Source organism: Melopsittacus undulatus, chromosome 1 (genome assembly GCF_012275295.1).
Source record: "Melopsittacus undulatus isolate bMelUnd1 chromosome 1, bMelUnd1.mat.Z, whole genome shotgun sequence".
Taxonomy (NCBI): domain Eukaryota; kingdom Metazoa; phylum Chordata; class Aves; order Psittaciformes; family Psittaculidae; genus Melopsittacus; species Melopsittacus undulatus.
The window spans coordinates 73,407,714-73,431,150 of NC_047527.1; the positions used below are offsets into that span (position 1 = coordinate 73,407,714).

The following is a 23,437-nucleotide window of genomic DNA, read 5'->3' on the forward strand; positions in this document are numbered from 1 at the left end:
AAATCAGCAAAGACACGGGGAGAACTTGCCTCACCTTCCAAGGAAAAGCCACGCAGCAATGCCATGGGTTTCTGAGATCTCATCAGATGGCATAGAAAAGTGAAGTATAAAAGAAGCCTGACTGGAAATCTCCCTTCCCATCTCACTATAAATTAATGAGGTCTAATCAGATTTAACCAAGCTAGCCAGACCAACTATCCCTAGAATCAGAGACAGTCTCTATGACACATTCAAGTAAGCAGCTCCTACCCATACTTTATCCAAGGTTTGAACACAGAAGTGGTGAAACTTCACTGCCAAGTAGGTGACTTCTGAAACCCTTCCTAAATCAGAGAGGTTAGGAAAATATATGGTTATTTGCAAAGTCTTATACCAGTAAGCATTCAGTAAGAACACACTTCTGTAGTTTTGTCTTCACATCACAAGTTAAATAAAAACACACCAAGAGCTGCATTTGTGTTAATGAACAAGCAACTTGTTATATTTGATTGTGTCATATTCAACTTCAAAAAAATACACATTCAAGGCTGAGGTGCAAAACATAGGTATCATCAACACACTCAATCTGAATCAGTTTGATTTATTCAGCTTTCTGCCTACTCAGCACACATAATGGACATTTGGGAACCACGGCTCATTTGAGAAGCCACTTGCACACCACTTCCAACACCAATAACAAAAGCCACATAGGCTCAAAAAGAATACACATATTAAGTTCATCAATCTGAGCATCTTAACTAGTACATACATTCCCCTTAACAGTAGTGAAACATGTTTTATCCCATTTTCCATGCTATAGTTTTCCAATTCTTATAAATTTCTTTTCATAATTTTTACTAACTACATTAAGCCACTTCACCTTTCACAAACCTTTGTCTGCTTCCAGATAACCACTGTATTTATTTTAGTGACTATATATCTCCATACCCTGGGGCTCTGTTCACTCTTTAAAAGGTGAACTCAAAGCCAAAAAATTCAGCTCAAAAAAAATAGATTTTTAGGATTTTGTCTCTGGTGAAATTTCCAATCTTTTTGTTTCACATCCTCTGGAATGTTTCAAATCATAGGCCCACACAGTGTCTATTCCCTCTCCAGTAGTATGATCTGGGATCCAGCAAGGGAAAGGAAAACGACAGGCAATGATTCTGGCATTACATTTCAATTCTTCTTCCAGCTTCTTCTCCAACTGTGGCATCTGTTGAATAACAAGGAAAAGCTTTCAGAAGCAGTAAAAACCAGAACCATTCTCTTTAGAATCTAGTTCAAGTATTTAAGAGAAGTCCAAGGTTTGAAGAATTTTTGGAAAAGAAATGTAGGAAAATATTCATGACATACATTTTGCCTTTGGTGCATTTGACAAAGAATATCTGAAACTAGAAAATGGTTATTGTGCCCCTGATTGGCAAGATCAAGTAACTGCAGCTCTAAATTCTAAAAATTCAACCAAAACCCCATAAATAAGCCCTTAGATAACGACACATTAAGACAAGACTTTGCATGTCCCCATTTATCGCTCTCTTCAGTGAGATTCTCTGTAGAGAGAAGTATTTATGATACCCCAAGTCACATGAACTTTTATGTGATACTCTAAGGCCAATGCATTTTGTAGTTTCCAGTCTAACCCCAAGACATATCCTGGGACACTCAAAATGTTACACAGCCAACAACCCAAAGCAAATATACTGCTGCCACTGTATGGTAAAGTACTGGCATGTTAAATACTATCGAACTTGAACTTTGTAGGGTCCAGTGTGTTAATATATGCATGTAAATTGCTGCACTGCATGAAACAGCATAAAATCATAGGATGATTTAGTTGGAAGGGACCTTTAATGGTTATGCAGTTCCAATCACCTTGCCATGAGCAGGGACATCTTCAGCTCCATCAGGCTGCTCAGAACCACATCCAGCCTCGCCTTGAATGTCTCCAAGGATGGCGCATCTACCACTTTTCTTGGAAACCTGTTCCAGTGTTTCACCACCCTCACTGCAAAACAATTATTCCTCACCTCTAATCTAAATATACCTTCTTTCAGTTTCAAGACATTCCCCCTTGTCCTATCACTACATTACCTATTAAAAACTTTGTCCCCATCTTTCTTAAAAGTCCCTTTTAGGTAATGGAAGGCTACTATAATGTCTCCCTGGACCCTTCCCTATTCCAGGCTGAACAACTTCAATTCTCTCAGCCTTTCTTTGTAGGAGAGGTGTTCCATCCCTCTGATCACTTTCGTGGCCCTCCTCTGGACTTGCTCAAGCTGGTCCACATCCTTCTGTATTAGGGGTCCCAGAGCTGGACACAGTATTCCAGGCTGGGATTTCACCAGAGCACAGCTGAGGTGGAAAATAACCTCCCTCAACCTGCAGGTCACGCTTTTCGATGTGGCCCAGCATACAGTTGGGTTTCTGGGCTATGAGCACACACTGTCAGCCCACATCCAGCTTTTCATTCACCAGTAGCCCCAAGTCCTTCCAGAAGGGCTCTCAATCCCTTCATCCCCAGCCTCTATTGATACTGAGAATTGCCCCAACCCAGGTGCAGGACATTGCACTTGGCCTTGTTGAACCTCTTGAGGTTCACATGGGGCCACTTACTGAGTTTGTCCAGGTCCCTCTGGATGGCATCCCACACCCAAGGTGTGTCAACTGCACCACTCAGCTTGGTGGTATATGCAAACTTGCTGAGGGTGCACTTGATGTCACTGTCTGTGCCAATGATAAAGATATAAAACAGTACTGGTTCTAATAAGGGCTCCTGAGGGATATCACTCATGACTGATCTCCATCTGAACACTGAGCTGTTGACCACTATCCTGCATATGCTACCACCCAACCAATACCCTATTCACTGAACAGGCCATTCACTAAATCCATACCTCTCCAATTCAGAAAGAAAGATGCAATGATTCTGTGGGGGACTGTGTCAAAATACCACTGCACAACTGCTCTGGTTGAAGACCTGCAGTCTAGCTTTCCTCAATTTGCAAAAACTGAGCGGACACAAAAGTCAAGGGAAGTATCACTACTCTTCCAAAGAGAAACACCCATCCTAGTCAGATACTCTGTCTCCAATAACTAATTTGCAAATTCTGCTATGGATTAAGTGATAAATGAATTAACACATCTAGACTTCAGAGAAATTTCTTGCCCATCTCAGATACTGATGGGGGGAGGGAGAAAAAAGAAAAAAAAAAAAGGAAGGAAAAAACAAAGGGGAGAAACTTCATAGAGTTAGCCATTTTTGTCCTTTGGAAAAAAAAAATACATTATGTTTTATCTGATCAGGGCACATCCATTTGGAATTCCTTTATTTCTTGTATCAAAAGGTTAAAAGAACAGCAAGGATTTACAAATACAAATCAATATATGTCACAAAGAACACAAAGTATATGAAAATTTCACAAAAAAAAGAAAAAAAGCAACAGAACATTATTAGAAAACAAGATTAACTGAAGAAAATGTATTTCCCAAGGCTGCAGATAGCTTCAACTATCATATACACACACAGCGTGCCTTTGATGTGATATCCTATTATAGCTACACTTAAGCTTACAATGAAATATTTTAGGAAAATTATAGTCACAGATCTAATACATCAGAGAGTTACCTCTGGATATTTCTGAGCATTCTATGCTCTGATTTAATTCATACAGCAAATACTTTAAAACATTTTTGCTACTGCACTTAAATAAACTAGAAAAATAAGCCCACTTTGGAATCTCAAACTAAGCTGAGACTCCAGAAAAGGAAGGACTAAATTATTACAGAAACAATAAATATAGCCTAATAAAAATTAGTGACACTGTAGACCTATATTAGCTCAAATTATAAAGCATTGTTAATAGCTCAGGCAAAAAAAGAATCATACCCTTGAACTAAACAGTCAAACTAGTTTTTAAGCTAAATCTATCAGTAACATTAGGTGTTATAATCATCTTGTATCTTTTACCAAGACAGGCTGGGGGCTTTTTGTATGTCTACATAAATATACAGCTTAGTAAGTAAACCTTTTGTACAGTATATAATCAGTTAAAATACAGAGAACCTGAGAACATGCACACCTGGTAAGATTTCTGTCATCCCACCCTGAGCAAGTAAAAGCCCCTGCAATTACTCATAAACACACATTTCCCCACACATTCACAAGAACAAGAGAGGTCTTGGTTTTCTCTGAAGATCAATAACGCCACATTCTGTAAGTAAATCTTGGATATGAAATAAAAAGCACTGCTTAACAGCATCAAATCAGAGCAGTATTATTAAAAAAGCTGAAGAGATCTTTTGACCTCAGTAAAAACTAAAAAAGTGCATTAAAGTTTCTAGAAAATCAATTTAATCATTCAAGCAGCTAAGCATTCACAACTTCCAAAGTAAATTTAAAGGGGATCATGAGCAAACAAATGCTCAGGAAATGCAGTAGTTCACACGTTTGGATCTATCACATTTATGACAGCATTTCTATTGGAAGAATTTAGCCCAGTGTTAACTGAATTTATTGAAGTTACTCTTCCTATCATAGCTGTTACTAATTTATCCCGCTTTATACTATTACATTTAAAGTTAAGCCAGTATTTCTGCTGGGTTTACTCACATTTTCCCTGGGCACGTGTTTATTTCTAGTTTAGTGAAATTTCTTTCTTCACCTGCACTTGAAACCCTCAAGTGCGGCTGCAGAACTTCTGATTGCAAATTCAAATATTTATACTGCCCCCTCCCGGAACTCAAGCTATAGGGCACCCAACATTCAAACCTGGCAACATCCGCAGCACAACGTAACAGTTCCCACTAATATGCTACCACAAAAGTAGGGAAAAAGAAAAAATAACTGTTTTCACTCCAGTTTCCAACATGTGTTACGATTTAAATCTGAAGTACGTATCTTAATTTCAATGCTGATACAGAAAAAACAGAGAATAGTGAAGCGTTCTTATGCTTCTTGTTGCAACTTTCTGCTACTAATACAGAAATCTTATCAGTGTACATTGTACAGTATAGCATAAAACTCTTCACTCATTTCGTCCCACATTTTCCTTAGCAGAGGAAGAAGCAACACAAAAACATTTATAGGATATTTCTGTTTCATTCCTCCATCTGCATTCAACCTATATACAAGATTTCAGTAATAAATCAAAGTACCAAGAATATTTTAAATATTTAAGAAATTTTCCTCTTTCTTAGTAAAAAAAAACCAACCAAACAAACAAAAAAAACCCCTCCATCATCTGACCAAATTTATCAAATATATTAGTAAAGCAGCCTCTGCAACTTAGTTACTACACCAGTTTTGAAGAATACTTTTTCCCCAGGGATACAATGAACATAGCCTTATAAAGCCTTCCTAAAAGGCAAAGAATTTGTGGACTTGTTCTTTAGGCAATTATACTTGAAATATTTCTGAACTTTAATAGTCTAACATGGGCAAGAGATTATTACAATATATCTGCTGCTAGCCTAATTGAGGTAATCTGGGTTTTGGAGAATATGGGCAAAATTCAATACTCTTCTCTAAGAAGGTTCCCAAAATTAAGCTGTAGCCAATATCCTATTCCATCCTCTCCCTGCAAACTCCTCATTTTTTCAGTATGAAAAACTAAAATTGTCAGGAATCAATCTATCACCTTCCCTCCAAGCAATTTGAGCACATCAGTTTTCATTTTGGTTATGAACTAATGGACAGAAAATACTCCTTAAAAAAACATGCCTATTTTCAGAGCTCCAGTCTGCATACAGTCACAAGTTTTATCAGGTTTTATCATGGACATTAACAAGCAACAATGAAATATCAAAATATTAGTACTAACTACCTTTGACATTTTACAGGTTGCTTCATCTTGCAGATAAATGTACTAACACTGAATGCCTCAGTATTAATTAAACAATGCAAAAAAACTTACCATTTGAGGCACCCCAAAAACAACGACATTTGTATAACGGGAAAAAGAAACCTAAAATCAAATTTGAAAACAAGTCTTGATGAAAATGGCTTTTGTATTTGAAGAAGCTCTCACCATTCTCTGCCCTAACCCCTCTAGCTGCATTCCTTTCACCAGGGATTTAGACCAAAAATTAGAAGGGACATCCCATATCAACTTTTCATCACACAAATTTCTAAATAGACAACTTTATATTGCTGAACAGCAAAAAACTTTTACTGCCTGGCCAAGAATACAGCACTAATTCTAGTAGCACAGAAAGTGTTAATTTAGAAAATTATTTTACTCATGGCTGAGTTTTTCCACAGCTCCTGTATGTTAAAATGATGTATGTTTTAGGTTTGCCCACTCCTCTTTTGTTAAACGTTAGCTAGCTACAAGAACTTGCAAAGCATTCCAATGCCTGAGTTCTCCCACTCAGTGCCATGAAGTTTTCTGAGAGAAGGAAAAATTATACATTAGCACTTTTCCTCCAAATTCCTACTATCCACTTGGGAGAAGCCCACATAAACATGACCCAAGAAGGCACACCACATTGAAAAAAGCAATTGTGACTCAAGTGACAGTAAATTGTGAAAAAAAAATTCAGTCACATGTAAGTTACCTTAAAGCAACACTCAAAACCAGGTAACACACTACACAGCTAGACAAAGACACACATCTAATGAAGCGTCAGATGAGATTGCGATCTCATACATTAGGTGAATATAGTCTTGCTGCTGACCCCACAGTATCAGCTCTCAGCAATACCTGACATTAAAGCACCCCACATCAGTCACCAGGCATAATCATGCCATAGTACGTTCAAGGAGTCTGTACTGAAAAAGACAGCACTTCACCAAAGCACAAAACCAGCAGAGAAGCTAATTGTGCTGTGAGTTTAGTTTCTGCAGGCTCAAGTACTTTTCTCAAAGCCCAGTACAGTATCTTGTAGCCACTCAGTGTTCTGATTCTTTCAAGAAGGTATTTCTCAGTTAAGGAAATCTTTCAAATAGCCGAGATTTATGTATTTCACAACCTACCTTCCATAAGTCTGAAATATAAAATCTGGTGTTGTGATGTACCCCATCTCTCCAGGCACGGTATCTGGAGTACCAGACTAGCCAGGGATTTAATTCATAACCAACAGCTTTGAAACCCATTTTTGCAGCTGCTATCACCTACAAGGAAGAAAGTAAATCCTCACTTAGAAGCAGAGGAAGTGTATGCATGCATAGTTTTATTTACAATATAAATCAAACGAATGCACTTTTGTATTTCAGACAGATTTTAATTCCCAAGAGATTAGCAGTATAGTGAACAGAAGCTCAAACTACATTTTAGTGTTATGACTAGTCCCATTGAAATTAATAGATATATTCACATGAACAAAATGAACCACTTAAACATTCACAGGACAAAGCTATAAGCCTGTAGTATGTCTATGATTCGCATAAGAGTTTCATTTAACATATTCATGACACTGCCTTGCAGTTGGAATACTGAAATTGGCCATAGAGAGAACAGTGAAATACACAAACAGAAAAGCTCAAAATGAGAGTACTTAACTTATTTGAAAAGCAATGATGGGTAGGCACTTGAGACACACCTGAATCTGAGGAAAAATGATCCACCAATAGAAAGAGCATGAAAATAAACTGCTGACCTACATTTTAAAAAAGGTAAAAATTTAAATGTAGGATAAAAAAAAAGAAAAAGAAACCCCACATATAAAACTTATAGTAGAGCTTTCATTCACTGCTAAGCTTTATATATAATTTTAAAAGGCAAAAGGTAGTGCAGATAAATAGATTTTTAAAGACATTCCTCTAAATTTGACACTAAAATTTAGAATTGTTAAGCTTATTGCAAGTGTCTTCAAACAAGATCAAACCTACGAGATTTTAGAAAAAGTTTCTATTCTCATAGAAACATCACCAGTATCTAGAATTAAGACTTAAGTCATAATTTAAAAGGCTGCTGCCAGGTTCTCACCAGGAGAAGCCTGGTGAACTACGAATTGCAGAACAGGCAAGGTGCAGTCAGGAAGTACACATCTTAAACAGCATTACCTGGACAGTGCGTTTCACGCTATTAAAATAGCACATCTTTCATCATGCACACAGCACATGCAAATACACTAGAAAAAAACCTGACATTTTTACCAAGCTTGGAAATAAAAATACGGTAATATCTATCCACTGATCACTCCTGAAAAGAAGCTCAGTTTTTAGGACAGACAAATTAAGGCAAAACCAAGTATTCAATTTTAGGCTTGGCTCTCCAAGCAGTTTTCAGACTCTATTTAAGCACACAAAAACATATAAATTTACATACATACACATATAAAAAACAGAATTAAACACAGAATGCCTATTTAATTAGATGCCTCAGGTGAGTGTCAAGTCAGACTGCTGAGAAGAGAGGGCATCAAAAACTGTGGCTTGCATACCTACGTGCTTTTCTCCATTTCCTACTTGGGCACAATTCCTTCTAAGCCACCTTAGCAGATCTGGATTTCCAAATCATTTTTTTTTAGTGTTGAGAAACGGTTGATTCATTCACATGAACTACGGATGAAGGCAGCATTCAAGAACTTACTCATTTCCACCAAAAACCCACTTCACACACCATCCCATCACTAAACCTGACTTGAAACAGATGTTTATGGTTCACAAAACATCACAACTACAAAAAAAAGACACCATTCTCTACTACAGCCTCAACACCACTTTTCCAAATCAGAGATCAGATAATGTCCTGGAAGCATAGTATTGCTTTGACTTTAGCAATTCCCACCATTTCTCTCTGGAATTCTTCTAGGTGCGCACTGATTTTTGAAGCAGGGCAGCCAGCACTGCACAAAGGTGTGAAGACTACAGTACTAATGAAATCAGGATTGTTGTTTATGTAATCCACTGCTCATCTCTCATTCTTTGTTCCTCTGTCACCTTTATACAATAAGCATAGAGCTGCAGCTCCAAAAGGACAGTGCTATTTAATCTCAAAACTTCACATGCTGCAGCTATAAACTTGGGTGAAATCACAGCTCTTTGACAACCACAATACCAATACTTCCACTGCATCTTTTCACGTGAATTCAAAGCAATGCCCTCAAGTCAACAGGATGAGTTCATCTTTTTATACACTGCATTATCAAGCTGCAGGCAAGACTGGAGGAAAAAAAAACACTGCTTACTCACCTAAACTCAATACAAACCCTTCTCAGCTTTGAGCCTTTTTCTAAGGCTCAGACAAAAACACTGGATGACAAAGACAAGACATTCATAAATATGAGAAAACAACATCAGCCATGGCTGGAGCATCTGACACTTCTTTGAGAGGTAATATACAATAACTTACAATACGGCCATCCCCGCTACCAATGTCAACTAGGGAGCCACTTCTGTTTTCTAACATTCTCAGCACATTGTGGATCTGGGTGGAAGTTGCAGGAACAAAGGGCAGGCACACTTTCCTCAGAGCCGGAGTCACGAAGGGGGTGACCACAGCATAGAGAGCCACTAAGGTCCCACCAACACCAGCGGTGACCAACAGCCCCCAGCTCCTCTCTCTTGATGCACCCTTGCAGTCGTCCTGTGGGGGGGGTGCACGGCTATCATTTGCTACCACCTTGCACATCACACCTAGAGAGAAACATTAAAGAGTAATTTCTGAAATACCTTTATTATGTGCTTAGACAAATAAGTACTAGGATATCAGGAGGAGGGAAAAAAAACCAACTTACACCCCCTTGGGTGATGCCAAGACTCTACAGAAAACGTTACTATTACTGCTTTTTCGAGGCTAAAGCGTTATTTTTCCAGCTATAAAACCAGTTTTCATGTAAGCCCGTAGTTCCCCCCACCCGGCCGGGCAGCAGGGCACCTCACAACAGCTCAGGGACGGCGTGAGGAATGACCTCCCCGCCGCAGACAGCCAGAAGCCCGCTTCCCTAACCATTCCAGAGTAGCTATAGTTTTTCCTCCAGGAGTAACTTCTCTCCATAGCACAACCGACCCCCTCCCAGCTACCCCACCCCCACAGCACCGGCAAGCAGCCGTTCTTAGCCGGCCATATTTATAGGGGAGGGCAATACCACTTCGCCAGGCGGGGGTAGGAGGGACCGAAACCTTCTTGATGGCGCCTCACAGAGGGACGGAGCGCACTCACTCTTCCGCCGCGTGTCTGTCCCTACCACTTCGCTCTAACGGTATCACCCGATGCCGCTCGCTGCCACCGCGCTTGGCTCCCGTATTCTATCTCATACAGTATATCTCCCCACGCCCCTTCTCGCATCTGGGGACCGCGGCCGCGAGCACTCCCGTTCTGAATGCTTCCAGAAAGTCCGCTGGAGGCGCCATATACGTCTCGCCCGCCAAATACGTCGCGCAGTTACCAGCCGCGCAGGCGCGGAGTAGCGTGCGGGTGAGCGTGCTGCGTCACGGCGTAGCGGCGTCTGGCTCGTGCTTGCCTGGTGTGTGGGGGCAGCAGGAGGAGTTGCAGCCATGTCGGCCATGGGGACTTTGGCGTTTGATGAGTATGGGCGCCCCTTCCTCATCCTCAAGGATCAGGAGCGGAAGACGCGCCTTATGGGGCTTGAGGCGCTTAAGGTAAGCGGGGCTGGGGCCGCCGATCCGTCTGCGGGTCCTCGCTGGGCGCCGCGCCATGCCGCCGTTAGGGGCGGGGAGCAGGCACCGTTAGGCCTCAGCGGGAGGATGGAGCTTGGTGGGGCGAGGCGGTGCGACCCTTGTCTTCTGTCTCGTGTCAAGCGCACCTGGCCCCGCAGGTGAGGGAGGAATGGGGACAGGGGCAGGGAAGGCATCGCACGGGGGCTGCGAATCGGCCACCAGCGGCATGAGGTTTCTGTGGCTGCGGGGTCCTTTCCCCTGTAGTTTTCGGCGCGCCCCTCCCAGCGCCTTCTGGGCGCGGCGGGCAGGGAGGCTGCTCGCAGCCTGCTTCAGATCCCCCCTTTTTTCCCTTGTCTGGAGCTTGCGTTGCTTTCTTTTGTTGTTTCGCCCTTTTAAGCTTAAGGGCTGTCGTACTGCCATCTCTGCTTTGGCAAGCTATAGCGGTGCAATGTGCAAGCCGTGCAAGAAAAGGCACAGAAAATGTTTCTGATGTAAAAGCAATACATATATATTGATTTTTTTTCAGTCATAATTCGTTGATGTCAGTTAAATTACAAAATTTGTGTTAGTAGCTTATGCCTGTGTTTTTCTTAGCTTAATATTATGGTTTTGGGATGCATAATAATAATTTGACTTAATTTCTTTGTTTTATAGTCTCACATAATGGCAGCAAAGGCTGTAGCAAGTACTCTGAGAACATCCCTTGGGCCCAACGGTAATAATTTAATGCTTCCTTTTCAGTATTTTTTTTTTTGTGGATTTTCTAGATTTTCTTTCATGCTGTGAATATATTTTTAGGCTTGGATAAAATGATGGTGGACAAAGATGGTGAGGTGACTGTGACAAATGATGGTGCTACCATCCTGAATATGATGGATGTGGACCACCAGATAGCCAAACTTATGGTGGAGCTGTCTAAGTCTCAAGATGATGAGATTGGGGATGGAACCACTGGAGTTGTTGGTAAGACAAGGTTTTAAATTTAACTTAGCTTTTCCAGCTTTAACATCAAGCTTATTTAGTTATTTTAAGAAAGTTTATGTGAAGTAACAGTAGCTTTTATTAGCATGTTCTTAGAGTATTTACTCTTTCAGTATTCTTGTCAGTTCTTGTATTAGAAGCCTTGTCATAAAAAAGACTTCTCTGGCTACATTTTAAGCTGGTGTTGAGAGTCCTCTTTGTACTTTCAAAATTTTTTCTTCATGGTTTTCTTGCATAACCTTCTACCTGTCCTGTTGTGGTGGCCATGTGGCTTTTTCATCTAAGAGCATGCAGTTTTCTTTCTAAGCATAGCAAGTCTGGGGTTGTTTAGGATTATTTTGTCATTCAGGAAAGCTTCAACTGTTAAAATACTACAGTAAAAATTAGAAAGTGTACTTTTTATTCTTTTGATAATGTATTAAAGCTGATGCAGTGACCTGTGGAAGAGTAAATGTTACTGTAAAATTTTGTTTTATAGTTCTGGCTGGAGCCTTATTGGAACAGGCTGAGCAATTGCTGGATCGTGGTATTCACCCCATCAGAATAGCAGACGGTTATGAGCAGGCAGCTCGCATTGCCATTGAGCATCTAGACAAAATCAGTGACAGCTTTACGGTTGATCCACAGAACATTGAACCACTGATCCAGACAGCAAAAACAACCTTAGGCTCTAAAGTGTAAGTAACACAAACTTCAGAAAAACGTATCTGTTACATTAAAAAAGCTTGAAAGGTGAAACCCTGGTGGTTTGGTGGTTTATTAAATTGTTTGTGTTATTGGAGTGGCTGCTGAAGGCTTTTTTATGTTTGATTTTGGCTAATTTCTCAATGAACTTATGTCTCAGGATTAAAAATAATGCTTTTTCTCTAAAGGGGCAATTCCTTGATGCTAAGAGTACAAAATTCGTTTAATTCTAACCTGTTAACTCCAGATTTCTTCATCATAGTGAATTCCAAGAGTAACGCAGACCTCTTAAAAATAACTGTGTTACATTTCGAAGGTTGCTTTTGGTTTTTTGCTAATATATATTAAAAAAAAGTTTGTTAGATTGCTCTATAACTGCATATTTCATTATAGGTTTTAAGTGTATATAAATTCAGACACTGTAAGTGCTGTGCAGAGCTGTCTTTTTAATGGTGGTTTAGTGGTTTCTGTGACTTGAACGTTTCTTAACAAATTCTCCTAGCTTCTTTCAAATATATATCTTGAGACTATGTGTCCAAAGACTGCTTAAACAAGCAGTCTTTGTTCTGTTTTCTGCCATATTTAGCACCTTTGTTTCTGTGAACAAACAAGTAAGGCCTCCTGTTCTGTACAAAAGTTGTTACCTATAATGATTGGTTTTCTGTTCAAGATTGATAGAATAGCTTTCTTCTTCCAAACTGTGGAAACATAATGCAACTTTGTGTTTGTTTTTTTTAAACCTAGAGTTAACCGCTGTCACAGACAAATGGCAGAAATTGCTGTAAATGCTGTACTGACAGTAGCAGATATGGAACGTAAAGATGTCGATTTTGAGCTGATCAAAGTACAAGGCAAAGTGGGTGGTAGACTGGAAGATACACAGTTGGTTAAAGGAGTGATTGTGGATAAAGATTTCAGTCATCCACAGATGCCTAAAGTAAGTGATATCCCTGTTTGTGTCTGATCTGTAATGGTCAAATAACACTGTCTAGCTCACTTCAAATGCTGTCCTAGCATTTAAGTATTTAAACAGTGCTGCAGTTTGGCTTGTTTTTTCAACCATATGTCAACAAAGGAAGGGGAGAGGAGCATTACATTCTTTGTGTTGGCAGAGACCAAGGTAGAATTTTAGAACAGTCTTAAGAAATGATGGCAGCAGGGATCACTGTATGGCCAAGTGAGGACAGGTGCATAGTTCTGTTTTGAAACAGAAATAATCATCCATAATGTGTAATATGCTTGAGATGCTTAATGCAGCTTAGTATCAGGAAATGCTTCTTAAGCTTTATGAGTTGCCACATTGTCCTGTTTGGAACAGGAACCTCTCCTGCTATTATATTTAGTGTAGGTAAGGTCTCCAAGTCTTTGTGCAGCATACTTCAAGAACGAAGGATGCAATTTTAAATTTTGACTATTCTGAAATATTTTTCTAGTAGTTGATACTTTTTATCCTATAAAAAGGATGATACATAATGTCATTCATGTATGTAAAAGACAGCTGTGAAGATGAGTATGTAGTACTTCTAGTAGTTACAGTGGCTTGCGCAAATAATAGTTTCACAGAAAATTTTTTCTATTTGTATTTTTTCAATGATAACCATCTCTACCACTGAGGTCTTTTTATGGGCTTAAACAGTGTCTAAGCTGTGGAATTTGTTCTAGGTGGGTTAGAGACTTCTGAAAGATTTAGGTATAGTTAGTTTCAATTTAGAGTAAGTCAGATGTATCCCTGCGATTTTATACATGTCTGTATGTTTTGCAGATACAAGATAGAGGTGTTACTGAGGTCAAAACTCATTTATTCTATTTTGCGGTATTTTTTAATTATACAGGAGCTTAAAGATGCTAAAATTGCAATCCTTACTTGTCCATTCGAACCACCTAAGCCTAAAACCAAGCATAAGCTTGATGTCACATCTGTGGAAGATTACAAGGCACTGCAGAAATATGAAAAGGAGAAGTTTGAAGAGATGGTGAAACAAGTAAGATTGTTCCTCTGTTTTCTACATTTTCCATGACTCTTACACAAAATAGCATAGTGCAGTGTTGTATTTCTGGAAATGAGCTAATAATCCTGATAGGAGGCAACATCCAACCAATAATAATAAAAGTCAAGGTGACGTAAGAAAGATACCATACTAGTTTGAAATTAACTTTGAACTCTGTGTATGCCAAATAGTTCTTTTTTTGGACTTAGGTTTTGAGAAAATTAGAATGAAAATCATTAAGAGATTATTTTTTCTTTACTGTGTTAGTTCTGATCAGGAGATTTATGTTGTATGTTGTTTTCAGATAAAAGACACCGGTGCAAACCTTGCAATTTGCCAGTGGGGTTTTGACGATGAGGCAAATCACTTGCTGCTCCAGAATGAGCTGCCTGCTGTTCGTTGGGTTGGTGGAGCTGAAATAGAAGTAAGTAAAATCTTCTAAAATTGAGCTCTGTACCAGTTCTCAAACTCTTAAGTACCACACTGTACCAGTTAAAAGTTTGGGCTTTCTGGGTGGAACTGTGTAATTACGTGTATGGGTAGGTATTGGAGAAAAACTGTAGGGAATCTGTGGGAAGAACCTACAATGAATGGGATTATGGTTTACAATGGGAGTGTATGCATAGTGGCTAGGAACGTTTCTGCTTTTAGTCTTGCTCTTTGCAGAAACAAGGCATTACCTGCAATACTTTGAAGTGAAGAAAACCTTTTGGATTAGCATTTGACAGTCTGTCCTGTTAGTTTGTTATGAAAAAGGCAATTGAAGAGTCTTCTCAAAATAATTGATGGTTGTTTGACTTCAGTTAATCGCCATTGCAACTGGAGGCCGCATTGTTCCTCGCTTCTGTGAACTCACAGCAGAGAAACTGGGTTTTGCGGGTGTTGTCCGAGAGATCTCCTTTGGAACAACCAAGGATAGAATGCTTGTCATTGAACAGTGTCAGAATTCCAGAGCTGTGACCATTTTCATTAGAGGAGGAAATAAAATGGTGAGATGCTTGGTTTGTTATAAGTGTTTTATACATACATTGCCGAATGCATAGTTTCTTTCAAAACCATGTTAACTCTTCTTGTATTTCTCTAATTTTCTTTGCAGTGTGGATAAATAGAAGGGGAGGAGGGTTGTAAGCAGTGATGAGTTAGAAATCACTTGTTAGATTCACATACTGAGTTTTTTAATGAAAACTTTGTTTCCCACTATTAGATCATATAGTTCATAAAATAGAGAAGTAATTTTACCTGCGGATGGTCTAAATTCCTTTTTTCATGGGGGGGTGTCACTTTTACGGGTAAAGGCATACCACCATTTTTAAAAGATTGGAGTTCATTATAGATTTGTCATGTAATTTCTGATTTAATCCAGTTAAAAATTAAAACGCCCAAACCAGCCCCACAGCTACTGAATGAAACCACTTTAAATTCTGACATATTTAACCTGGTTCTTGGTTGTAGTGTTAGTGTTAAATTATATTAGTATAAGTCAAGACCTACTCCACATGAAAACCTTATGAAGAAAAGAACATAACCTCTAGTCTGAAGAGTTCTTAAAGAAAGAAAAATGCACCTTTGAACGTTAGCATAACTTGTTAAATCTTCCTACATCTGTTGAAGCTGGGAGATGACACAGATTGCAGTCTGAAAATAATGTTGGCATTTAAATTGATGTGTTTTGCATCTTGGAAAAAGGCAAGATTAAAAACCTTGTTGTGTAAGTTTTTGTTACTTGAATTTATATATTTTACAAGAAACACTGAAAAGGTGTTGGGGGTTTTTAATTCCTGCTCTGCCACTGAATGTCTAACATGTTATGTTGGGAAATAGTGTTAACATAGCTGCATTAGAGCCATGAAAAGATCCTACAATTTATTTGCAGTTTCTGTGTTGGAAAACACATCTTCGTAGCCTTCAGTTGTGTATGTTGTAAAATACATGCTGGTTTATAATTGCAGATCATTGAAGAAGCAAAGCGATCTCTCCATGACGCGTTGTGTGTCATTCGGAATCTTGTTCGTGATAATCGAATTGTATATGGTGGTGGTGCAGCTGAAATTTCTTGTGCCTTGGCAGTCAGTGAAGCAGCAGATAAGGTAAGAAGGAATAGTTGCAACTTTCTTTAATTTATGAAGGGAAAATAAGGATTAGGCTTAAGAGATTCCAAAAAACCTTCAAAGAGATTCCACAATGTCTGTTATAGAACTTTCTGACATTCATTGATAACCAGTGCTGCAAGTTTTCTTTCTCTGTAAAATGTCATTCCCAGTACCTTTTTCCTTTTATGATAAGAGCAGCTTATAATGCTTTTAATTTGCAAGTACTAAGTATTCATTCAATTGATACTATTTCCAAGAAAATCTGCATATCACGTATTTTGTAGCTAATGTGAAAATCAGCTTTTGCTAACATTTTTGTTCGTAATAGCTGTATGAACTTAAGTTTCTTTTCCCCTAGTGCCCATCTTTGGAACAGTATGCTATGAGAGCTTTTGCAGATGCCCTGGAGGTAATTCCCATGGCACTCTCTGAGAACAGTGGTATGAATCCAATACAGACAATGACCGAAGTGCGGGCTAGGCAAGTGAAAGAAAACAATCCTGCCCTCGGCATTGATTGCTTGCAGAAAGGAACAAATGGTAAGAACTGCAGTGTGGAGAAGGAGGAGAACAATGGGGTTTTCTTTCCCACAGTGTCTTGGGGTGTTCTTTGCTTTGTGGTTTTGACAGGGTTTTTTAACATATATATCACTTCAGTTATGAACTTTTGCCCCTTGTCACAATAAGTGGGAAGGCAGGTGGACAGATACATGCATGTCTACTAGATAGAAAATGTCTAATTGCTTGAAAAATCTTTATTTTGTAGCAACTCATCATTCAACCACCCTGTGGTACAGGTCTTCCCATGACATCCTCACAGGCAAGCTCAGGAAGTGCAGGCTGGATGGACAGAGAGATGGAACCGGCTGAATGGCAGAGCTCAGAGGACTGTGATTAGCAGCAGAGTCTAGTTGGAGGCCTGCAGCTTGTGGTGTACCCCAAGGGTCAATACTGGGTCCAATATTGTTTATCTTAATCATCAGTGACTTGGATGAAGAGATAGAGTGCCTACTCAACATACTTGCTGGTCATACAAAACTGGGAGGAGCAGTTGATATCCCAGAGTGCTGTGCTGTCATTCAAAGGGATATAGACAGTCTGGAGAGTTGGGCAGAGAGAAACCTAACAAAATTCAGCAGTCAGGGTCCTGTCCCTTGGGAGGAATAACCCCATGTGCCAGTACAGACTGGAGGTTTGTGTGCTGCAAAGTAGCTCTGGCGAGAGGGACCTGGGGGTCTTGGAGAACAGTAAGTTGTCTATAAGCTAGCAGTTAAACAAGAAGGCTAATGGTATCCTGGGCTGCATTAGGAATGCTGCCAGCAGGTTGGAGCCGGTTATTTTCCCTTTATTCTGCCCTGGTGAGGCATCACCTGGAGTACTGTGTCCAGTTCTGGGCTCCCCAGTTGAAGAGAGACATGGAATTACTGCAGAGAGTCCAGCAAAGGGCTACTGGAATGATTAAGGGTCTGGAGAGTTTCTTGTTTGAAGAAAGGCTGAGGAAGTCAGGCCTGTTCAGCCTGGAGAAGGCTCAGGGTAATCTGGTTAATGAGTGTAAGTATCTGAAGGGAGGATGTCAAGAGGATGGGGCCAAGCTCTTGGTGGTGCCAAGAAGTTAAGAAAAGATTTCGCATCTTTATGTTCCAGAATGTTTGGTAAGATCCCAGACATAAAACTGCAGTTGGTGCAAATTGTTTCTCGACTGTGGTGGCCAAGAGGAAGAACTTTAAAATAGTCTTTAAAATTACATTGAAATTACTACCTCAGATTAAATGTTTTCAGGAGAGCATCTAATTCTTCTGCTTCTTTTTGGCAGATATGAAGCAGCAACATGTTATAGAAACCTTGATTGGCAAGAAACAGCAGATTTCTCTGGCAACTCAGGTCGTTAGAATGATTCTGAAGATTGATGATATCCGTAGGCCTGGAGAGTCTGAAGAGTAAAGGCTGGAAAGCACAAACCATTAAGGGGGCCACCATAGTAGCGAAGACGGTAGTATTCTGATGCTTCATCTTCAGCTATTTATTTTGGATACTTTTTCTTTCAGATACTGTAACAGCTAATTGTTGGAAATAAAACACAATTGAGCACTGGTGGTTTCAAGACTTGTTTCAGAAATATCATTGCATATTTTCTTACAGGTGTGAATATTCATAGAAAACACTTCCTGAATGTATAGGAAACAAACATGGATAATGCTGTAATAAAATTCCATGGGTCCTTTTTCATTGCTTCTGCAGGTAACTCCATTAGCTGCTTGTATTTTTAGATGAGACTCTAAATTCTCATCTGCAGTGAAGCAAGCAGAAGTTTATTATAGCATTATACATTATATATACATATATATACACTGTACATTAAATAGATCAAGAGTGACGTTTCAGTCTGAAGATTTAAGGGAGCTGTATTTCATGCTTCTAGTTGCTTCCGTTTTTTCTGTTGTGGTACCCTGTTTCTGATCTATGTGCAAGGGTTTTTTTCAGGGTTAAACACATTCAGGCAAGTGGGGTTTTATCCAAAACTTCTGTCTGTTCTGCTACAGATTAAGTGCACTTACTTGGTAAGTCCCAGGTATTATCTTAGAATGGTAGAGTAAAATCTACTAGTAAGGGGCCTTGCTTGTGAAACGACTAGCAACAAAAAAGTGGTAGACCAGAACTGATGAGCAAATCTTCCTGCAGATTTCAAAAGCTAGGGAACTATTGAAAATACCAACTCAGCACAACTTGTGTTATGTTATATGTGCTTAATTCTGAAGTTTCAGAGCATAGTAGCACAGAAGAAATGTTCCTGTTTAGCCAGCAGGTCTTGCTCTAATAATAACATGCTGTGATGGTACATCACTTGAGTCAAACAAAATTCTTCGATGGGTGTTGATACAGAAAGAAGTGTAGAAGCAACAAGTTTGACTTTTATTATGAGTGTGTTCCAGCACTTCATTATAATCAGCTATGTTTTCATAGCTAGAAAATTAGTACTGGCTGTTCCGTTGTTACTCTTTTGCCTTTTCCTAAATCAGCATAATTTACAGGCACTACTGTGGACAGCCCCAGTTAAATCAGGTTTACTGCTGCTGAAGTCTGGAATTCTGCATTAATTTGTGGCTGTGAGTTTAAAAGCACACTGGCTCACATACAGCTATCTCTCTCTTCAGTAACAAATAGAGAAGGGGTGTAGCTAGAATTTAAGAGGGTCATTCAGTTGTACTAGTGTATCTCTTCCACTTCATAGTGAAGTTGTCTGTATGATAGGAAGTGAGAAAACAGTTACTCACATTTTACTAGTTTTTCCTTTCAACTCCTATTCCCTGTTGTGGTTTACGCCCTGCTGGCAGCACAGCTCATCACTTTCTTTCCCACAGGGGATAGTGGAGAGAATCAGAAGGGTGGAAGTGAGACAACTGATGGGTTGAGGTAGGCTGTTATGCATACAAGGAATTCATTCACCACTTCCCATGGGCAGGCAGGTGTTCAGCCATACCCAGGAAGCAGGATTCTATCATGAGTAATGGTTACTTGGGAAGACAAATCGCGGAACGCTGAGCATTTTTCCCCTCTTCCCCAAAGCCATTACAGGTGTGGCAGGGGCTATTGCTTTGGTTAGTACTGGGTTGTGTCTCCTACCAACCTGCTGCCCACCCCCAACCTGCTTCTTGGGGGGGTGGGGTTGGAGTGTGAAGCAGGGTAAGCCCTGATACTGTGTGAGCACTGCTCAGCAATATCTAAAATGAGTTTGCTTTCAGTATTGTTTTGGTCACAAATCTAAGGCATAGCACCCTACTACCTACTGTGAAGAAAACTGGATTCATCCCAGGCAGAGACAGTACACCTGTCCTCTCTGCATCTGGGAACCCCATAACCATGCAGTGCTGCTGAATGTCCCCACCAGAAGGATGGAGGAGATGAGGGGGAGGGTTCTATGCAGGCACTGCTGTGGTGGGCAGGCAGAGGGGAAAGCTGTGGTCTTGCTCTGCAGGTGGTGCATGGAGTTGATATGCAGCACTGGAGTTTATGGCCCATTAACAGTGAACACATCTTCAGTGTGATGGGCTGGTGGTTTACAAGGATGTGTGAGCTGAGACCTGCTCAGAGTTAGGTGGTGCTGTGTTGCCTTTAGGGTTGCCTTCTAAAGGCAAATTTTGATGGTAAACCCCTGCCTGGTTCAGAAGCCTCTTGGAGATCAGGGCAATTTACTTCAAAACTGGTGAAATCCTGTGGTTTTGCTGATGTGACTTGCGAAAATAAAGATTTTGTGCTCTGTGAATATGGTTTTACTGTTTAACCAGAACTTAATATGGGAACTTTGAAGTTTGGTGATGGGACTTTGAAACAATTGTACAAAAGAAAGTCCTTTTAGAGGCTTGTATCTTCTGGTCTTTGATATAATGAATGTATAGTGCTAGGATTGATAATTAGTGTATGGAGGCAATTGGAAGACAAACAACTTTAATCACATCGTGCAAGTATTAAACCAAATTAATGAAACCAGTGCAGCTCAAACTGGTACACTTTCAAGTGGTAGTACTTGAATTTGTGCTTTCAAAGAGCAGTGAGGATACCAGTATTTTGCTTTTGTGTTGTCGTCTGCCTCCGGTCAAATACAACAGAGGAAAAGCTGTAAATAACAGTACGATTTTGGAGACAAGCACTCAAATTAATCATAGGGCGTTTGTCTGTAACCATCAGGAAGTAAAAGCAAGCCCCATTGCGTGTGGGGGGCTGAGGGCTACAGGCCCCCTCGGTCCCTTGAATTGCCGCTCCCTTACTCCAGAGAAAGGTGAGATTTACCACTGGAGGGCAACACACGCCTGCCGCTGCTGTAGCAGGCTGGAACCAGAGCAAACGAGCACCCAGGCAGGCCTTTCTCAGCACCCCCGACATGGCACAAGTATGTCAACAACAAGACCTGAATCCTTCCGGATCCCCCTCAAAGGCTCGGTTGTTTCACCTAGTTTCATGTGCCCTCAAATCCAGGTTTTCACATCTTCCTGGGACCCTCACCCTGGCTCTGCCTTGTCCCGCTAGTTCTAGTTCCCCTGTTACCAGCCAGCTTTTCCCAGCCTCCTTAGTCTCTCCTGCTGCATTCCCTGGCCTGGGCTCCTTCTCCAATCTTTCTCACCTCCATGCTGACACAGCGCTCATCTTCGCAGGCACACAAGCAAGGCTGCCAGGAGCAGAGTGGGCAGATTCCTCCCCAGCCCTTGGGGTCACACCAGGCCCACAGCTGCCCCAGGCCATGCACCTGGGGCTGGGCTCTGGCTTTGGGTGTGCCGCAGTGATTCAGGGAAGTCAGGTCTGAGCAGATTGTTGTCAGGAATAGTGTTAAGCAGAGTTGTGAAACAACATTCTGGTTTCTCTACAAACTGACACCTTAAGAGAGAACCTGATGTTTGGTCTTTTCTGACTGTGTTCTGCATGGGAAAAGATGCCTCCTAATGTAAGCAGTTCCTGTCTGAACAAGCTGATCTGATAAGCTTACAGACAGTGTTTTAAGGGCAGCAAGTCAAGCAGTCTCCCTAACACACAGGTCTCCAAACCAAGACACCTGTCCCTGCCCATGGCAGGGGGGTTGGAACTAGATGATCTTAAGGTCCTTTCCAACCCTAACTATTCTATGATTCTATGTTACTAGGATATCTAGACCCATACCTACTTAAGCTATGCTGACTGGCTCCAGGTTCTGCTGGACTGTATGTCTTTATGCAAAGGCTGTACAGAAAAGAGGATGCCATGGGAGCTGCCCTCCTCTGTGGCAGAATGGCATGACTGTCCATTGTACTGTAACAATTACTGTTATATTGGCCTTAGGGATCATTATTACACCCTCTGGACTCCTACCACCATCCAAGGATGGATGGTTCAGTTGTGAGGTTTGGGTCTGGAAGAATAGCCTTGTTTGTCCTCCTCGCATACAAGTGCCTCTCCATTTCACTTCTTGGAGGGTTTCCCAGGAGCTCTCTGCCAGGGAACATTTCTCACCATGTTAAAGAGCCAATTAAATGGACTGACAGTGTTTGCTTTGTAAACAACTCATCTCTGTGATACAAGAGAGACAGTTTGCTGAACTCAAATGACTCCGGGGTAGAGCTTTAGTACATCCTCTGTAAGATGTGGACCCCGTGATACAGGCCTGGTGTACATGGAGTAGGATGCACATCCTTGTGAGATTCCTCCCTGGGACCAGTGTCCTGGGTTCAGCAGTAGCAGTCATTACACCAGTAACTGTGTTATGGTGAGGCTCCTGCCCTGCAGTGCTGAATGTGCAGCAGCATGGGCACTGAAAGAAACAGGTCTCTAGCAGCTTTCTGGTGCCTGGGTGCTTACTGAACATGAGACACTGCTACCAAGGCCTTGAGCACTCTCCTCTTGCTCCCCACCAGAGGTCTGGCTACTTTCATTCAAGGCCAGCTCTGGTATGGCACATCTGTGTCACCTTGAATCACACTGCTGGAAGAAGTGATGGGGGTGAGAAAGAGCTGGGAGAATCCCAGCAGAATAAACTTTTGCTCCAGAGTTGAGTTTAAGCTCAGGCCTGTACCTTTGCTTCACGCCTGAGCTATGTTTCAGCTATGCCTGTGCCTTGCTGGTACCGACGATGGTTTCACTTCCTGGCTTGTCCTTAGCCTTGCCTAAGTCATCTTGACAATTCACTGACCCAGGTCACTGTGGCTGGACCTGCTCTGCTTTTCTTGCTTGTGTACAGTGATGTCAAGGAGCTCTGGAAGGGAACAGTGGCCAGAAGTCTGGAAGGAACACCTCAGAAGGCCACTAGAGGAGACTCAACTCTTTGGGATGGGCAGTGGGGAGACAGCTATCCTGCACTGTATGAGCAAGAAGGGCTGTGCAAAGAAGGGCAAAGGTGCAGTGAGCAAAGGAAATCTGAGGAACCTCAAAGAAATCAGCAAAATCTGTTCACTTGCTTACAGTGAATGGTGGACAGCTGGGACTTCAGTCAAGGAAAGAAGAATAAAACAGTAGAACTGGGAAAACTGATGTGAGTAACGTTATCAAGGATTGCTGAAGGTATCAGTTCTGTGGGATGGGGTACTACCATCATCCCTCTCTCCCTCTCAGAAAAGTCGAGCAGCTGAGTAACACAGGATTACAAATGCTCAGTGTGGATTCTAATGCTTTTTCTGTTTGTGTTAGGGCCCA

General features: G+C 40.9%; 2 protein-coding genes across 8 annotated transcripts; one reads left to right on the top strand and one right to left on the bottom strand.

The window, feature by feature from the left end:
- Positions 1–462: 462 nt before the first annotated feature.
- On the bottom strand, positions 463–10,296 carry ATPSCKMT (ATP synthase c subunit lysine N-methyltransferase). Of its 7 annotated transcripts, none has more exons than XM_034065313.1 (6): positions 10,086–10,296; positions 9,276–9,559; positions 7,522–7,578; positions 6,956–7,093; positions 5,895–5,945; positions 463–1,195 (listed from the first exon to the last, which is right to left on the bottom strand). In XM_034065313.1, exons 2-6 carry the CDS (start codon positions 9,552–9,554, stop codon positions 998–1,000), a joined length of 723 nt encoding a protein of 240 aa, XP_033921204.1. In that variant the 5' UTR covers positions 9,555–9,559; positions 10,086–10,296; the 3' UTR covers positions 463–997. The 7 variants fall into 7 exon arrangements, with proteins under 7 accessions (XP_033921204.1, XP_033921172.1, XP_033921135.1 ...); XM_034065281.1 differs by having other exon boundaries at positions 10,046–10,296; XM_034065244.1 differs by having other exon boundaries at positions 10,012–10,296.
- Positions 10,297–10,419: 123 nt separating this feature from the next.
- CCT5 (chaperonin containing TCP1 subunit 5) lies at positions 10,420–18,386 on the top strand. The gene is made up of 11 exons (XM_005153368.3): positions 10,420–10,525; positions 11,198–11,258; positions 11,342–11,506; positions 12,003–12,201; positions 12,953–13,145; positions 14,041–14,190; positions 14,501–14,620; positions 15,000–15,185; positions 16,146–16,283; positions 16,645–16,825; positions 18,099–18,386. The coding sequence occupies exons 1-11, from the start codon at positions 10,421–10,423 to the stop codon at positions 18,224–18,226; spliced, it is 1,626 nt and encodes a 541-aa protein (XP_005153425.1). The 5' UTR covers position 10,420; the 3' UTR covers positions 18,227–18,386.
- The last annotated feature ends 5,051 nt before the right edge of the window (positions 18,387–23,437 follow it).

What these genes read in the sequence shown, in the direction of transcription:
- ATPSCKMT (XM_034065313.1), bottom strand. Translation starts at nt 9,554, where the DNA reads ATGTGCAAGGTGGTAGCAAATGATAGCCGTGCACCCCCCCCACAGGAC. An exon ending in ATATTTCAGACTTATGGAAG is followed by an intron (nt 5,946 to 6,955) that starts GTAGGTTGTGAA and finishes ATTTGATTTTAG; the next exon opens with GTTTCTTTTTCCCGTTATAC. An exon ending in TTTTTGGGGTGCCTCAAATG is followed by an intron (nt 1,196 to 5,894) that starts GTAAGTTTTTTT and finishes GTTATTCAACAG; the next exon opens with ATGCCACAGTTGGAGAAGAA.
- CCT5 (XM_005153368.3), top strand. Translation starts at nt 10,421, where the DNA reads ATGTCGGCCATGGGGACTTTGGCGTTTGATGAGTATGGGCGCCCCTTC. An exon ending in TGGAACCACTGGAGTTGTTG is followed by an intron (nt 11,507 to 12,002) that starts GTAAGACAAGGT and finishes TTTGTTTTATAG; the next exon opens with TTCTGGCTGGAGCCTTATTG. An exon ending in TTAGAGGAGGAAATAAAATG is followed by an intron (nt 15,186 to 16,145) that starts GTGAGATGCTTG and finishes TTATAATTGCAG; the next exon opens with ATCATTGAAGAAGCAAAGCG.